At 41.1% G+C, this 18,251-nt stretch overlaps 2 protein-coding genes across 4 annotated transcripts in view; one reads left to right on the top strand and one right to left on the bottom strand.

Moving 5' to 3' along the window:
• The window catches only part of SAMD3 (sterile alpha motif domain containing 3), a 67,207-nt gene extending 59,083 nt beyond the window's left edge, over nt 1–8,124 (top strand). The window contains exons 7-10 of the mRNA XM_059712949.1: nt 1,634–1,837; nt 2,225–2,396; nt 5,188–5,270; nt 7,268–8,124. Coding sequence (XP_059568932.1) covers nt 1,634–1,837; nt 2,225–2,396; nt 5,188–5,270; nt 7,268–7,552 — 744 coding nt within the window. The 3' untranslated portion in view covers nt 7,553–8,124. The remainder of the gene's footprint in view (nt 1–1,633; nt 1,838–2,224; nt 2,397–5,187; nt 5,271–7,267) is intronic.
• A 1,875-nt stretch (nt 8,125–9,999) lies between these two features.
• The window catches only part of L3MBTL3 (L3MBTL histone methyl-lysine binding protein 3), a 164,790-nt gene continuing 156,538 nt past the window's right edge, over nt 10,000–18,251 (bottom strand). For 2 of the 3 annotated variants that reach the window (XM_014611069.3, XM_014611070.3), the window contains exons 20-22: nt 17,525–17,688; nt 15,005–15,067; nt 10,000–12,001 (exon numbers count right to left, since the gene is read on the bottom strand). In XM_014611069.3, coding sequence (XP_014466555.1) covers nt 11,858–12,001; nt 15,005–15,067; nt 17,525–17,688 — 371 coding nt within the window. In that variant the 3' untranslated portion in view covers nt 10,000–11,857. The remainder of the gene's footprint in view (nt 12,002–15,004; nt 15,068–17,524; nt 17,689–18,251) is intronic. The other variant, XM_059712941.1, reaches the window with a different exon arrangement.

The raw sequence follows: 18,251 nt of genomic DNA, 5'->3' as shown, positions 1-18,251 counted from the left end.
GCAAAATCACTGGTTTCCTCTAACTAAGTAATTCCAGATTTGTTACATATATTTATTCTGATGGCATCTTTCCCTAGTAATTACAGGCTTTATAATCTTGGCAGGGACCGTAATGATTTTTTTAAAAGGAAAATTGTAAGTTAATGCCTGCACCTTCAAAATAAATAATGTCTCAGAAATCAACAATTAAATTACTTAACTTGTGGTTGCCATAAGAATGGTAGTTTCCCCTCTTCCTTTCTGGTTTAAAGCTGTAATATAGACACTGAGAAGTTAATGAAAAATGTCAGTGTAGTGGTCCTCTGGAGAGCAGATGTACGCAAATGACTACTTCACTCAATTAATCATACTGGGATTGGTCCAGCAAACATTTAATTGTGTGAGTCATCCTACTGATATCAATGGGATTATTCAAATGAAAACAACTATCTGGCAAATGAGTACCTGAGAACACCAGTGGATGGGACTAGACTGAGCAGCTGAGGTGGCCCCTTCTAGTCCCATTTTCCTACTTGTGTAGGAGCTGGGAGAATGGTCCCATCTGTTCCATATATTCTTGGTCTTATCTATTTCCTAAAATCCTTTACTTAGCGTTAAAGAATCAACATTCAGAAGGGTGTAAGAGTACATCATTAATAACATCGTTCACATATCTCTAATAGGCTGCATCTGTGCACCCCGAGGAAAATTAGTGGGATTGCACAAAGATCAATAAGAAGATCATTTTAGATGGAGAAAATTTACTAAAAGCAGTAATCTGTAGAGAAAGGGAATCTAGTCTGCATCTCAGAATCTAAGTTGAGTTTGCAGTGCTGGGGCCAAGACATTTTGTCTTAATTTATACATTATAAACGTTACATACTTAACCCGAAGACTAAAGCACAATAAACATGAAAACCAATACTATTTTTATATATTGTACATGTTCAGGAGTGGATCCAGGATTTCCAAAGGGAGGTACATGAGCAGCAACTTACACTGTAAGGGTGACTGCACCCTGGCTGCCAGCTTCCTCCACACCTACCAGTGCAGGCAGACTGAACCACAGGAGCCTCCAAGAAATTTTTTAAGTCCCTAAAGAACGTGAAAACCCCTCTCCCTTTTCCTTTTTGCTCCAAGAAAGGTGCCTCCTTCAACCCCATTCCTCTGCCTGTTTTCTCCCCTGCTGGGGGGTGGGGAAGCTGCAGACCCTGCTGGGCTCAGCTGGGGAGGCGACAGCAGCAACAGGGTAGCTTGAGAGTAGTTCTCCCCACCCTGTCCTGTCTCAGTGCAGGTGCTGCTGATGTCCCCATCCCCAGCTGATCCCAGCCTCCTTGCAGGGACAGAAATGACTTTGGTGCTTCCCCACCCCTGGGATAGTGGAGAAAGAAAGGCAGTGGAGTAGGGAGGGACAGGAGCGAGGATGGGGCATGCTTTTGAGCAGGAAGGGAAAAAGATTTTCACCTGCTTTAGGGAATTTAAAAAGTTCCCAGGGGGTCCCATGGTATGCTCCAATCCAACAGGGGCGTGCAGTCATGCCACTGTACCCCCCTCGGATCTGCCTCTGTACATGTTTTACATCCTGCATCAGACAAAGCTACATCTGGTCTATTTAAATTTGTAGAAAAAAAATCTGTCTTTTTATATCTCACAGGAGGAACCTGCCTGTTTTGAAGGAAGTGAGATGAATGAACACACTAACTGGTTTAAGCAAGAATATGTGAAAACAGAGAGGAACTGGGAAGAAGTTGATAATAGGATGAATATGACATTAGGAATACGAAGAAAGATGATTAATAATAAGGCACCTTTGAAAGAAATTCTGCGCCTGTTTCCATTTCTAAGGTGTCCTTATCAGGTAGTATTCTAGGTCTCTCAATAGCGATATTGCATTTTATCGTGAAATATAAACAAGCAGCATGTCACCAGGTCAGTTGTTCATTGCCAGGAACGCATCCATCATTACTCAATCTATTCCACTAATGCAATGGTAAATTCATATTGCTGCATCATTTTTAAATATTTGCCCATTACATGTTAAGCTTGCTATACACTATAATATCATACTAGATACTATATGTGTTCTGGTGAAGCCTGAAATACTTACTATTTTTAAAAAAACCTGAAAAAATTGTCAGTGTATAATCCTGATTTATTAACCCAGTCGTCAACGTTTGAGCCTCAGTTTTGTTTCGTCTTGTTATGAATACTTCGATAAAATAGACTTTTTCTCTCTTCTTTTTAGCTTTTTAGGGAGTTTCACCTCCTGACACACATGGATATTTATAAAAAAACAGTTGAGATTTTGGAGATGTATTCTGAAAACATATTGTCTCTGTACTCGGTGAGGAATAATCCAATTAATGTTATGCTGCAAGAAAATCTGAAACAGCACATGGAGGAAGACATTCTGAAATGTTAGTATAAACTGGCTCTGTATTTGAGCGTTGTAGCAGGTAATTGTGTTACAGTAATTAGACTAGCTCTTATGGGTAATGTAGAAACATTGTTTTAAAACTGGTGGCTTCTTGAAAATACACACAAGATAGAGAAATATCAAGCAAAATAAAACCTATTAATAAATGAAGAGGGGAAAATATTAATAAAATGAATAAGATACTGAACTCATGTTTTTCTAATAAGATAACGAAAGAAAAATGTTAATGGGTAAAATAACTATTATAACATGTTTGGCTAATCAGAAAGAAATGAAATATTTCCAAATATACAAAAGTGCCTTATTGTATCATAGAGGAATTGTGGACAGAGAGAGGGGCATCTGTTGGAGAAAACCAAATAGCAGAACCTCTTTTCTAAAAATGAAAGAGACATGATCTGAGATATTATTGTTTTTACGACTGAAGTCTGTTCCTGATGAAATAATGGAAAGAAAATTACTTGCTAATAACAGTGCTAATAACTCTGACTCTGGTAGAGTGTGATATTGTTGAATACTCTATGATATTTTTGAATGCTCAAGGTTATTCATTTTGAATGCTCAGGGATATTTTTGAATGCTCACAGTTCCTTGTGATGGAACCATTTGAAAAGCAGTGAGTAGTGTAGCCAGGCAGCAGGATCCTGGTACATGAACATTTGCCACTGTGGGCATAAAAGGGATTACATATCCCCATTGCATTGGATTTTGGGGGAAGAAATGTAATCTAGAATACTAGAGTGTGGCCAGAAGCATGGGAAGTGAGGATCTGCAAAGGCAATGCAGTTGAGCTCATTTCTAGGAATATGTCTTTTTCCAGAATTGCATTAGCAAATCCCAATAAGCTAGAAGTAACACCTGTGGAAGACAGCTGAAAAGATCTCTTCAAACTAAGGCTGCTCTCCTGAAATGCAGGAGAATGCTCTCCTGGGATGCCATATCAAGGGTGTAATGCACTGTATGATATTCCCAACAGCAGTTTTGTAAATCTGGCTGGTAGAGCTAGCTGGAGGAAGTGCAACCACGTTATGAACACTGGCTCCATGGTGTACTTGGTAAGTTTGTTTTAAACATCAAAGAAGGAGCATTCAGGAACGTCAGGTCAGTAAGATATTTGAATTTACAGCCTAATCCAGCCTTGTGGTAGAGCAGTGTTTCCCTACCAGTGTGCTGTGGCACAATGGTGCGCCATCAGAAATGAACAGGTGTGCACTGGAATTTTGCCATGGCAATGAGCTACAATTGAGGATGGGGAGTATGAGGATGGGGAATGCCTTAACAAGTGTGCCACAGAAAATTTTTATTAATACAAGTATGCCTTGGGCTGGGAAAGGTTGGGAAACACTGTGTTAAAGGTATACTCCCATATCAACCTTGAGGCAAGGTGTAGGGAATTTTCGAAAGTGTTTTATTTAAATGACATACCAAAGCTCTCAATGTCTACTTCTTAAGTGGTGAGGTCTTGGTAAAACTGGGAGAGATTACTCAAATGGGTTATACAGTATTCTTAAGGTGTAACTAGTTTGAAAGAGGTTCAGTAAAGGTTGTACAGGCCACCTAAAGCTTTGTCTATACTAATGATTCTCAGCCAAGGTACTGCAGCACCCTGGGGTGCCTTTAGGTACTTTCAAGGGTGCTGCAATGTTAGCACCATTAGATTTAGATATGCCTCATAAGATAAGCCCTGAAATTTCAAATAGAAATCCATAGTCATGGGTTTTCTGAGTCCTTTGCAAGAGAAAAACTGCTCTATTATTTTTATGTAGGCCAAACAAGAGTGAAAAACTAAGAGCTGGCATTTTCTGATGGGTGCCTCAGTTGACAGAACCACTGATCTGTCTATACAATGACAACAAACTCTTTAAAATTCTGATAAATTGAATTTATGCTAATTTTCCCAACCTAGATCAGGTCTAACAATCACCAGGGAAGAATTCAAGTGAGGCTGAAGGACCACTTCACTTTTTGTATCAAAACTATGGATGGAATATTTTACAATACTTGTAATGCTTACAATAACTCTGAAAAGTAGGAGGGAAAAGTGTATTGTTTGGAACATTTATTCAAATGAAAAAGTGAAAGTCACCTGAGCCCACTGAGGTACTTAGGTGACTACACACCAGTTTTTGTAGCCCGTTATTGTGGATCGCATTGTATTTGCCTGCTTGTAACTCTCCAGTCTGAATGGGGAGACTGAGTTGACTAGGGGCAGCATCTGGCATGGGCCCAGAGCAGGGTTTGAAGTCATGCCTCTGGAAGATGCCTGAACTGTGGGGTCACCACACCCCAGCAGAGAATTTGAGTGAGACGTACCCATTTTTTCTTTTAAATGCCCTATGCAGAATAATCCAGTCATGGCAGCAAGATGGCCTAGATTACTCCATTAGGTTTTCTCCTTCACTGACTTCTATAGGGGATTTGGATTCAGAGTCTAATTTTAGCGTGATTAAAAATTAGCAGCTAATTCTCTGATCTGGAACGCTATACTATACTTTTTTTTTAGTATCATTAGTTGTGGATTTATGAAATTCTGTGCCTTTTTGAAAGTAGTATGTTGGTGGCAGAGCTGAGGACAGACACTGGAATTTAAATCAACACAAGGGTTGCAGTTTACTTTTCAAATTACTTTGTAACCAAGAACATGGATACAGTGAGGAGTTTAACCACCACCTTTATAACCTACAGCTCTTACTTCATAAATCAGTCTGCTCTTCCACAATGATATCGAAAAGCTTTCGTTCGTAGTTCAGTAAAAACCTTTGCTTTGACAGATATGAAAATGACGGCCACTTGTTTACTGCTGCCAGACGCCTTTGGAGATGACACCAGTCTGTTTGTTGCTGTGAATGAGGAGGTATTTAAATGTGGCTATGAAGGCTAGTTACATTTCTAAACAGATAAAATCTACTGCATTTTCCCACCTTCTCCGCCATCTAAATTAAATATCCCTTCCCTTCCTTTCCCTACCCTCCCTCCTGTGTCAGATAGTGGGGGACAATTGCAGTGATTAGGATTTTTTTTTGTATGTCTCTTGTATGATATCTAATGACATCACACATCATAAAGTGACATTTAAAGGAAGAATGTGATGTAGTACTAAGATCAGAGGACCATGTCTATAGTTCTGGTTGTCTTTCTGTCACTAATTGCTTAAGAGTCAGTCATTTAATCCTTGATTAAGTAAAGACTTTCAGGTACTGCACTCAAAGACTGGAATCCAGAACCCAGAGTTTGGTGCTTATGCTGCATATGCAGTGCCCAAGGAAAGGGGTGACCCCAAAAAGCCTCACACTGACTGGGGAGTTGCCTAAAGCTGGCAAACAGGAAATGCTGAACTGAAATCCCACACCACGTAGGTGCTTAGGAGCCTGAATCCCACCCAGGATTCAGAGTCCAAACCTCTCCTAAGTGTAGGCATCTGCCAGCAATCTTTGAAGGTATTGAGTAGAGATCAGTTTTCTTTTTAAAACACAGCTGGCAGAAGGAAGCGGAATACTGAATAGCAAGTTCAGTGATTCTAGATGGGACCAGGGTGCTGTGAAATATTTTGACGGGGGCTCCTAGGTGTACAGGGATAATCGCAAACTCATCCTTGTCCAGGTATTCCCCTATGGCCCAATCTCTGTGCAGGGAAGTAAGAGCAGTTTTGTTCCTGTCTAGCTGCTCTTCCTTCCTCTCCGTTCCCTCCCCTGGCTCCCATTGCCTAGCCCCTCTGTGAGGAAGGAAGCAAAGGCTTGTCCCTGCCCAGCTGCTCCCTCCTCCCTGTCACCTTCCCTGCACTGCTCAGCTCCTGCAGAGAGAGTAAGCACATGCTCTCTTGCCCCTGGCTGGTTTTCCCCCCCACCCCCTGTCCACTTCCTTAGCCCCTGTACAAAGAGGTAAGCACTGTAATAATAACAGTTTTTGAAATAGGGTGTCACTCAATTAAGTGAAGTTGTGGAGGAGACTTGGGGTCTAAAAAGGTTGAAACTATGGGAGAGGCCATAGACTAGTCCAGTGAAGTGGGATACCTGGGCTCAACCTAGAACACTTCATGGACACATCCTGTATGCCTCCAGCTGAAGCCTAGGCCCCAGTAGAAAGTGCCATGGGAGTGGGGCAGTAGGCAACAGTATCCTAGTGCTTTTGATGTATCCTAGTGGTTGGGACACAGCTGGGAAGAAGCGCCCTGGGCTCCAGTGTCTGCTCACAAAACTATTTATACAGTTAACATTCATTCACTGGATAACCCCCCTCCCGCCCCCCAGCAATAAGTTTGAAGCCAGGAGCTCACCTCTCCCAGCTGCACGATCTATGCACCCAGCTGCAGTGAAACACCCTCTTGCTTATTTTCTTGTAGCTCCCAAGTCTTGTCTTCTTTTCTATGCTATGGCCCAACTTCAGGCAAGAAGGTTGATGAGTCTCCAACTTCATCCTGGGCAAGTGCTTCTGCTCTGCCCTGTTTTTCTACCTCAGTGGGGCTTCAGTAAGAGCCAGGAGCCTGTTCAGCTGGACCAGTTCTGGGCAAGGACAGAAGGGCAATACAAGCGGCCCAGGGGACTTTCCAGGCCAAAGAGGGACCTGTCCAGTAAATTTAGACACCTCCATAATTGCCAAGTGAGGGTTTTTTTAAATCATGATTTTGGATTCAGTCTGCCTAAGTTTGATTTTAGACGCATAACTCTAAAATCTTCCCCTTAGCCTTTTTGCAGCTCACTATCTTCATTGTAAAACCCTGGCCTATGTTACTTAGTGTCTTTTGATGCAAAAGATCTCAAACACCCATAGAATTATTAACCAATTTCGAAGCACCTCTTGAACATGAATGTAACTGGCAATCCTCATGAATTTTAGCTTTTTGTTTTATTGCAGGTGAAGGTCTCGACACCAGTGTTGGAAGTGAAAAACCCCTTCAATGTTAATACGTGTGAGTTTGCTTTGTATGTGGAAAAAGAGAAACTGGCTCAGCTTGATGATTGTACAATGGCACTGGCTGCTCTGCTGGCTGCGTTCCATGTGTTTGACATCCAGTGTCCAGAAAAGATCCATAACACACTTAACTTTCTAGAGTCACTGATCTTTGAGGTGAGATGTCCGCAGTCTTTCCCAGTGAAGGTAAAGAGAGAACTAGAAGAACTTGAATGTCTGACCATTTGATAACAGATGTGATACTCGTCTCAGGGGAATGCCTTTGGAGCACTGTCAAAAGAAATCTTTGGTTGTGAAGATAAGTCAGTGTAATTCTTTCCAGTGGAAGTGTATGAATATTTATAATACAGCTGTGTTTTTACAATACCTGTTTTTTATTGTATGGGCTGCTGTTATTTTTAAAATTTAAAACCTGAGCATTTTCATTATTTTTAATGAAAATTCTAGAGACATTTTTGTGTTAGAAAAATAGTTTTATAGTTCACTGTAACTGCATTATTTTTCTGATAGAGCTTTTTTACTCCATTTGGATCAAGTTTTGATTAAGTTAAAGGTAAGAAACTCACTTGTGAACTAATTTACTTTTAATACTTTACTGCCTCAGTTGTTTATATTCCTTGCATTTGGATTCATGGTTTGATGTGGGTGTTTTTCCTTGAAGTGATACAAGTTAAAGATTTGCAATTAAGAGGTAATGTGGTTTCACTGTAATACGATCATTGAAAGTACTATAAATAAGTATTTTTCCATTTAAAAAGTGCTGCGTCTGAGGTTTAATTTGCAGACACTGGATCTGTGGATAGTATAATTTGGCCAGAGCCTGAAGAATCTTCCCTGCCTATGTGACACGACTTACCTTTATTTTCCTGATTAATTGCACTTGAAACAACTAAATGAAAGTTCTAAGTTACAAAGAGTTCCTTAAAAGTACTTTGGAGCTGAAATCAGCAGATAGATCTCTCTCTCTCTGGATTTGTTTCTCACTTGTCTTCTTTGTGGGGTGCAATTTGGCCACTCTTCTCTTGCTGCACAATTGAGGTATAATGTCAGCATGTGTGTGCAGAGACCATTTTATGTGGAGATGAGTCTTTGTGCTAGACCAGGTTGCCTCAATAGTGACCAGGATCATCTTCCACATTATGGCCCAGCATGGTTCTTTTAACTCTCAGAGCCTTTGCTTCCTTGGAGTTTCTGTGGTTGAAAAATGGAAGTAGCCAGCAAAATGTCACCATTTCATTGCAGAAACAAAGATAATGCTCTTTGTTTGAATTCCATGATTTTAAAGCTGTCTTAAAGTATTTATGCAGGATCTCTTGAGTTTGTTGTTCCTGCGTTAATTTTAGGAAGCAGAAGTAGCTTGGAAAATTCCAAAGCTTTGTTTTTGATTAGTGGTTCTGCAGATATACTGGGGGACTTGGATATACAGCTTGGTTACACCCAGCATAACTTGCATCTCTGCATAGTATGTTACTGTTTCAGCATCTGTTGATAGTAGGGTGAGCAAGTAATAGCCTTTTTGCCTTGAACAAACTGCTACCCTGGGTTAGGCTGCAGACCAACACACACACACAACACTGTGGATTTATCACTGATTTTTCCTAGTCTACACTGAACTTACATAGGATGCCATGTTACATAGCTCCTCTTTTTTCCATGGCACCGGAAAGGGCAGTTACAGTAGTGTAAACCTTTTGTGTGTCCAAGCCCTAAGTACTATGGTGGAGAAGGTGGTGGTAAGTTTCAGAGCTAAATTCAAACTATTAAGAGATGATGTTTCTGTGTGACTTTTACTACAGATTACAGCAGTGGAATAGCTGCCAGTCTACCTCCTGTACCATGTTCTAAGGAATTTAGTTTTAAATATGCAGAACTGCTTTTCATTTCTTTTTGTTTTCTTAACAAATTTTCTCAACCTTATTAGTCTTCCTAATACAAATTATTTGGACAGCTGCACCTCTTGATATGATACGTGTTTATCAAATTGGAGATAGTGTGAGAGAGTAATGGAGGGAAACTACTTTGGGTCTGGGCAGTACTGAATAAAAGACTGGGCCTGTGTCATTTAGTCCATATTCACAGAGGTGTCTTGTAAATGATAAGCAAAAATTTCTCAAAGTTCAGTACTTTTCTAGAGGCAAGAGGAAACTGTAAGAAAATCCCAGTATATCTCCATAGAAATCAGCTATTCCTAAACTAATTTGCAAGGGATAGCTGATAGTTCACATGGTTTTGGTACCTCATTGGCTTCTACAGGCTTTCAGGTCCTTCTGAAGAGAAGAACAGAGAGCACCTCACTAATCTGTAACCTAGAGAAATGTCTGATGAAGAAGAGAAACAGGGAAAGTGCACAGGAAAGTATATACAAAAGAGCCAAAATGGATGGAACAGCTGGGTGGAGAAGACGAAAAGGTGATTAATTGCATTAATTTCCAAATGTTACATGCCTGTGTGAGCAACTGATGTTGCCACAGGTAGGCTGCGTGATACAGGAAGTAGCTCATGAGATGATATCTTTGTTAAGTAGGTGTTTGGGGAAACAGGAGAGAACTCTTTTATAGCTGATTTTATAAAATCATGTCAACAGTTGAGTTGCTGTGTAGAAATCAGTCCATACCACCCTGTAGACCAGCTAAGTTCATTTTTGAGAATCCTAGAAAAACACAAATGTAACAATCTTCTCCAATTCAGATTTTATTTTGTATTGTAGATACAATAAGAGTGCAATTTGAATGTACAAATTTTGAACAAAATGTAAAAAATATTATTTATGCAATGTCATGGAAGGAGCCTAATAGAGTAATGCAACTTACTTCATACTGACCCTGTTTTACCTCACATTATGGCAGGTGCCAGTCACTTAAGTGACCCACAGTGGCACAAAGAGTTCTCCAAATCTTAAGGAATTCCAGCCAATTAGGAGGCCCTAGCAAAGTGTAGGAAGATTTTGTTCCTCCCAGCCTCCTGTGTGGTAGGAATGTTTTGCTCATTCTAAATTGCAAAGATAAACGATCCCCCTTACTTCACACTAGGCATAAGAGATTGTATGAGCCAAATGATCCAGTTCTCACCTTCCTCCCATGTGGATCATTCTCACAAGGAGGATTCTAGATCCATCCTTAGTCTATGGGTAGCTAGGCCTTTCTTAATTTAAAGTGCATCTTGTTCTATATCCTTTTTTAGAAACAGTGCAACACCTTCCCTTAATCGAATGCTTCTAACAATCCTTCAAGAAAGAAGGGTGTCTTACTTAATTACCCACTGTAGGAATTGGTGCCTGAACTCACAAGTGTCATGCACCTTGCTCCTCAAGTTTTCCTTTTCTTCCTCCTTTCATTTTCCTTTGCACCGTAAAATATATTTCCTAACTTGGGGTGACCTTCAGGCTAGGAAGAAGGGCTAAGTAATACCCCAATGGTAGGAAAATGAGCACCCTTCACTGAGCATGGACCTTGGGGAGCAGTCTGAGCCTTTGTACTCCTCTTTTTCATTATTGCAGTAAGTACTGAAGACCAGAAAGTACAGACATAGAAAAGGTTTTCTTTTTGTTTTAAATTCTTACCTCAAATATATATATATATATATATATATATATATATATACATATATATATATACACACACACACACACACACACACACACACATACACACACACACACACAATTTTTTACTCCATGTGCTGTATAACACTTGTGGGCTCCCAGGTTTGAAAAAAAAAAGAAACCTGGAGTGCCATGGTGCAGCATGAATAATGGTATTCTGTGAAGTCAAACGCTATTCCTCAGTTGCAGCTTTCTCTATACTGGTCTTTCGGTAACTTACATTAAAGATGCTGGTGGAAACCCCACCCCCCCATGTAACATTTTTATAATCGTGCAAAAGTAAAAACATTCAGTTTATCCAAAAATCATTAGAATTTCAACCTCAACAATGTAATTGTTACAAGCAGGTAGACAATTTCATAATTTTGGAAAGTTTTCTATGTTGTAGCATAAAGTGGTATTTATATAGCATAAATGTGGTGTTTTAAACTATGAAACAAAACCTGCATTAGCCACAACAGTCTGAACTGGCTACTTGTAGCCTCATTTTTAGCTAACCAGTTTTGTTTTGACAGCGTGAAGTAAAAGTTACTGCAAAGAAAAATGGATACGTGAAACAGAATTCAGGAGTTCTTAGAAAATATTACCATTTCCCTCATTTTATTATAGCATAAATAATCAGCGAAGGATTTCCAGATGCCAAAATAAAGGTAGGAATCCTATCTAACAGTCCATGAGAGAAATAGTGCCATTAATTTGGTAAATAAGACTAGCTGACTCGGGTGTTATACAGTACCTTGTTAAAGGCTCAAACACTTCCCAGAAGGATTCAGGTGTAGTTGCTCTCAAAGATATTAAATAGTCCACCAGCACTGGCTTATTTTTCTTCCATTCCAAGAGTTCTTACTTGACAATTCTAGTGAAACTTTGTGCTTTGAATAAAACATAAGCTCCAGTGGAGAAAGCTGGCTTGTATACACTTTCCATTACTTTCAGAGTTCATTGTGTGAATTTTTCTCTGCGGCTTTGAACATCAGAATGGAATTGAAGATTTTTAGGGCTGGTCCCAGTTTAATGCTCATTATTTTGACTATGTCTGTTTGGGTCATTAGCAGAAATGCTTCTCCATCAATTTGCTTTAAAAAGAAACACAAGGACAGCTATTAATAGGCTTGATGCTGTAATAATGTAACTATTTAACAATCTATAAAATAAAATTCCCAGCAAGCCAATTTATTTCAGACTAGGCTTAAGTGGAAGCTTGAATTTATATCTCTCTGTATGCAAATCTGCCCATTGCTTTGGGTTAAATCAATTCTACAAGGGTGTCTGTACTCTGATGCTGGATTTCATCCTAGTCACTAAACTTGAATTAACTGTTCTTCCAAATATAAGTCTTATGCTGCCCTTCCACCCCAAACAACACCAACAAAAAAAAAAATCAAAACTTACTTTCTCTGTTTTAACACAGGGGGCTAAAAAATACTTGGCTCCAGGTGCCAAAAGGTTTGATAAAATGGCTTTGAGCACAGATAAAGCTTTTTACAGCATTAAATAATAGATAACCATGTTCCTCCAAATTTTATAGCTTCACTATTTTAGTACACATAATTCATGCATGGTTTTTTCCTGAAATGCCAAATCTATTGGAGGTTAATTGTAGAAGGCAGCACAAATACAGACACGAAGGGTTACAATACCAGCTTAGTCATACCAGGCCTCTGTATTGAGGCCTACACAACTTTTTCCCCCAGGAGCAAAGAGCCATGGGTAATTTTTCAAGTCACTTAGAATTATATCCAACAGCAGGGGCAGAAGGGTTTCATTACAGCTCTTGAACAGATCAACACTTCTGGATGAGCTACCAGGAAGCCAAACTCTTTCTTTCTCCATCCCACTGTGGAGGGGGTAGGGAGGGAGACTGGAGCTCTGTAGGATGCTGGGGGGGTCTTAGCAACCTCTGTAGTGTTACATATAACTGAACAGATGCTACATGCAGTGCCATAGAGCATAGCACTACAGAGGAGTTCTTGTTTTAAACACAAAGGTCTCTGTAGTGCTTGGGTCATGTTTGTAACACCATATACTGTTCGTGCTCCTGTACGCTCACATTTTGTAGCGCTGTGAATGAATGTAACAGCTGTCCATATCCTCACTTCAAATCCTTCTGACAATGCATGGCGGTAGAGGGAGGAGAAGGCTTGTACACAGGCCATAAATTTAGCAGGAGTGAGAAAGAGAAACCCATACAAGAGTCAGCCTTACTCCACAACCTAGGGGTTAGGACATTCAGCCCATCTCAGGGAGATGTGGGTCCAGTCCCTGCTCCAATGACTATTTTAGGATTTCATTCACTGAGTAACACAAAATATATCAATTTGCACCAGGACTAGAACACCCAACTGAGCACCCCAGTCGCTAGCTTGTGGAGATATGCTCATATTTGCTGATATGACCCTTCTTTTAACCACTTAACTGTTAAATAAAAAACAATCAATACCTTCTGAAGCAAAGGCTTAGGAACCTAACTCCAGGGGAGACCCAAGTCCCAGAGAGAGTACACATTAAGGCACATGCCTCTTGTCAGTATTTCCCATTGGCTAGTTTAGGCACCTCTCCTCTCACTCTGTGGTCTTTTCTGGTTCTTGTCTTTCCACAGGCTGTATAAAGGAAACTAAGACACCTAAATCAGGGCTATGGTGAAATGGCACCTCAATATTAACTGGTGCAATGCTGAGTTTTGTAGTGGTAAGTCTTGGGCAAAACTAGCCCTTAAAAATTAAATTACCTGACTGCAGTCTGACAACTTATTTTAATAGGTTTAACAGGAACAAAGAATCTACAGAAAAGGATTTCAATAGCCCTATGGAAACCTTCTGTACCTAAAACTCTGCCATCCCCCGATGACAGGCTAAGCAGGACTAACTTACGCAGAAACCACAAGTACAAGTCTGGGTCCGCTGAACAATACATATCCAGATGAGAGTAAGCAAGCAAAAGCAAATGTAATTCTGTAGCTCTGTGAGGAAGGCAGGGAGGGGATCAGAGAAAATTAGGGTTGGAAGGGACCTCAGGAGGTCATCTAGTCCAACCCCCTGCTCAAAGCAGGACCATTCCCAACTAGATCATCCCAGCTTCTGGAACTGTTACATTAGACAGTCTTTAAATAAAAAAAAAAGCAGAAATAACTCTGGCATCAGGGACCAGGACTCTACATTCCCTGTCCCTCCCCAGTGGGAATGTTCACATCACTGGCCTACAGAATCAGGCTCCGTCTTGCTAGTCCTCCTCCCAGCATGGCTCATATTTCACCTCCCAATGATGGTATAGAGGGTGGACTCTGCTCTAACTTGGTGAGTAAGGCACTCTCCTAGCAGGTGAAAGATGTAAAGTTGAATCCCCTGAGGTTGAGGAGGAAGAGCTTAGAACCCAGCTCTCTTCCACTTCCTGGACAAGTGCTCTAACTGGTAGGCCATTATGTGGAAAATCACCACCATTACTGGCTGTGTTTCCAAGTAAGAGTGTCTGTGGATTTTGCACCTGTACTGTCACTCCATGCAGCTGGTCTGAACTAGGCATGCCCTGTGGGTAACAAGTGGACTGGGATTCTTGGAGGATTTAGCCACCTCTTCAGATCAATTTAGATTGTACTGGAGCTTAGACAGCAGTTATGCATGTAGCTGCATGAATCGGATCACTCCTGAGCACTTGCAGGAGCCTAAGCCTAGGCACTGAGACCTTTTCAGGCCAAAACAGCAGTGCCTAATGATTGTAGGCATCCCAGGTGTTGAGAGCAATGGAAGAAAAAGCAATGCGTGAGACCTCTAATTTAGGTGCTCAAATTCTACCTAAGGCCTGTTTTGCTACCAAAGTGATCTGGATCTGGGTTTAAGTGGTGGACATAGGTGTGACTTTTGAAAATGGGCCTTAGACTTTCCAATCATTTTAATTGTTTTTACCCAAAGTTCTCGAGTCTACCATCAGGCAAAGGCCAGCTGACCTTGGTGGCAGTCATGTCTGAGGATGGGTTTTAGCATTTAATCCTATGGCTGTAGATAAGTAACATGCTATCAGTTTGGAATGCAGGCAAGCAATCATTTCTGTCACACTTTCCGAAACAAAAGCTGTACCAGACTCACCTCATCCTTAAACACCTTGCCATGCTCTTCACATCCTGGTAAACTTCGTATGAATTCAGAGACCTGCCACCAAATCATAACAAAAGGTTTGGGGGTGGGAGTGGGAAAAATAAAACCTAAATAATTTCCCTAAAGTTTTGCTTCAAACTGCTGATACATGGTGAAGCAAAACATTTCTCATCAGTCAGATATTCTTTAAACTAGAATTACTCAGTGACTTGGCCTCAGTGTTGCAGAGTCTATGTTTAAGCATCCTGTAGCCTAGTAGTGATTAGCTGCATCAGTCTGCAGTCAGAAGGCAGGTCAGTACTGAAAGACTAATTGGTGGTACTTTAAAGACTAATTGGTTCAGAAAGGTATGAGTTTTTGTCAGCAACAATTTATTTTATCAGCTGCTATGAATGGAGACAACTCCCCCCGATCAGCTGACTAACTAACCCAGTCAACAGAAGATGCTAAGGACAGGGTGGCTTAATCCAGGTGTCTGTCTACACATGAAATTCACAACCATTAAACCTTTCCTAGGGTTATCTACCTAAACCAGATAATTTATTTCTGGCAAAAAAGGAAGAAGAGTGCATAGTTCCCCTTTCTGCCTTTCTACATACATACCTTTTCCCTACAGTCTCACTGGTCAGAGCGGTCACTGGAAACTGGAAGACCTAGGTTCAAATTTCTACTCTGACTATGGAGAACAGAAATTTGAGGTCTCCAACCTCCCACAATATTGGTGCCCTGTTGGGTTGTAGGGCAGTCTGGAGCACGTCTCTCTCAAACTCTCCCATTAAAATCATCCCACTTTATTTATTTCGTATAAGTTATCTGAATGCTTCCCCAAGTCCAACCAGCTGGTAGTCACTATCCCTAGTCATTAGGCCAGGGAACAAAAGGAAGCTGGCCACATTATTTCCTTGTGGGCTGGTGGGTATAGTTGCTAATGTGCCTTAACCACACTAAGTTGATAAGCTCTCTAGGCCTGGGGCAGACCTTGGAATTGGATGCAAAGTGGAAAAGCTTTACAGGAGAAACAGACTTCACAATACCCAACATCTTGAAAATCAGGGTAATATCCTGGATTTGGGAGACCTGGGACAAGTCCTTGCACCAAATCAAGGTCTGTCTTGGGCAAACCTCCCCTTTTCCTCTCCCACCAACTACACTTTTTGTGGGGTTGGGCACACCCATGAGATGAGTCCTGCAGCAAAGTTGGCAGGAGAATGACTAATTTGTGAATCTGTGGGGGCTCAACCTTTTGAGGAAGCTGTTAAGCAGCTCAGTTTGGGCAGTTCTGTGTGTGCCCAGTGGGAGAAAGGTAGACACCTAGGTACATTAGATGCATAGGGACAGGTACCAGTTGAGCAAGGATTCTGCCAGTCTTGAACTCTGGACATACTTAAGCACCCACATTCCTCTCGGGAACCTAACTCTTTGGGTGACATTCTGCTTTTTCCTAGTTATCTACATGGCTAGTTTTGGTCATCTATGTCACATCTGTGACAGTTCCATGCAGACAGGAAACCTGTTTCTGGACTGTACACTGACAGAATGGGCATGTGCACTGGTAACAAAATGGGAGAGGGAAGAAGCCAGTTCCCACCTCTTCCTCTTTAGAACTTAGAGGCTAGGGAAGTTGCCAGGGAAGTCAGAGGGTCTTGATGACCTCCTAACATAACACTCTCACTATGCCACAGGTTAAATACTAGTCAGTCTCTTCACTAGCACCCTGTATGGAGAGTGCCACAAAGCTATTGCTTCACTGGGAGAAAGAGCCCAAACTAAAATCCAGAGCCCTTCCCTGCCAGGCCAGCAGCCCCTCAGTCTCTGTTTATTCTCTTCCTCCTGGCCCCCCTGTATCTCACAAGTGTCTCCCTCTCAGGGCTTGGTGGGGGAACCAATTCCAAAAGGAGTGCCAGAACAGCGCCTGGATAATGGCTAATAGTTGTGTGCAGTGACCTAAGTGCTGTGGTGGGAACTCAGAAAAACCCAGGATCAAACTCAGTCTAGGCACAGGGGGGCCTAGAACCCAAAGTCTCCAGCTTCACAAGTAAGTACTCAAGCCACTCAGCTATTGAAAGAAAAAGAAGGAGAGGGCCTTTTTTCTCTCCTGAGTGTAAGTCATGGATTTTGACAACATTTTCAGGTACCTAAGGCCACTACACAACTATAAAGGTGGAGGGGAAGAAGGGGTACCCTGGCTCCTTATGCACATGCCCAGTCTGCACACATACCTAAATTACTATAATTATCCACCCATGCAGGAATCCAGGAATGTAATTCCTACCTATGCCAAAAATGCCATGTTAGACAACCAAAAACCAGCCCCTTGGACAACCAAGCAAGAACCGAATGTCACCCTTTGTGTACAAATTATCTTCAGAATTGCTGTGTCATTTACTTGTCATAGAGCAAATCTGGGCTCTATCAGCTGTACAACGAATATATGTAATCAAATAATATGTACTGAGTGCTGAGGCTACAAAGACTGATTCCACAAAGGAAGCCCTTCTGAAGTAAACCCACCTCATCAGTACTCCACTTAGACACTTGACTGGCTGGGATTCCCACCACACTTGGAAGAAGCTTGCTCTGCTGTTCCCAGCGCAAAGGTAGACATGGGATTTGCAATTTAGAAGACAAAACGACTGGCTGAGGAAAAGGCTTCTGGTTGCTGGGTTCTTCTCTATCTGCAAAAGGTGGAATAAGCATTAAATCCCTCAACAAATGGCTAAATAAATCACACTGAAACATATTCATTATTGTCCACATGCATGCACACATACCCCTGCACCACCTGGAAACTGTATGGCTCTATCTATACTGCTGCAGTTAAAGGGGTACAACTCCCATAGTATGAACACAACTATATTGTCTCTATATATTGGCTCTATAGCAATACAACTATTCCTGTATGGGAAGAAGAAGAATCACAAAAACATGTTCATCCATTCAGAGGTTGCATTGGTGTAAGTACTGGGTAAAAAAAATTCTCCCATATCTAATATTGTCACGTGGTACAACTTCTGTGTTGAGACCAGGTTCAAACTATTTTCAGATGTGTATCTGAAGTTCAACCTTACTAAATCCAGAATTGCAATGGTATAAAACTTCAGTGGTGAATCAGGCCCTCTCTTTCCAGGACACACACAACATTTAAATCTTATAATTAGGAAAACACCTTCAGCTATTTTCAAAGATTTGTACAGAAAAACAATGCAAAATCCCTAATCCTCTTTGTTTGGAAAAGTAT

The sequence above is a fragment of the Alligator mississippiensis genome, chromosome 1 (genome assembly GCF_030867095.1).
Source record: "Alligator mississippiensis isolate rAllMis1 chromosome 1, rAllMis1, whole genome shotgun sequence".
In the NCBI taxonomy this organism is placed as follows: Eukaryota; Metazoa; Chordata; order Crocodylia; family Alligatoridae; genus Alligator; species Alligator mississippiensis.
The sequence above is the reverse complement of the archived record's forward strand: the minus strand, read 5'-3'. Positions and strand labels throughout refer to the sequence as shown.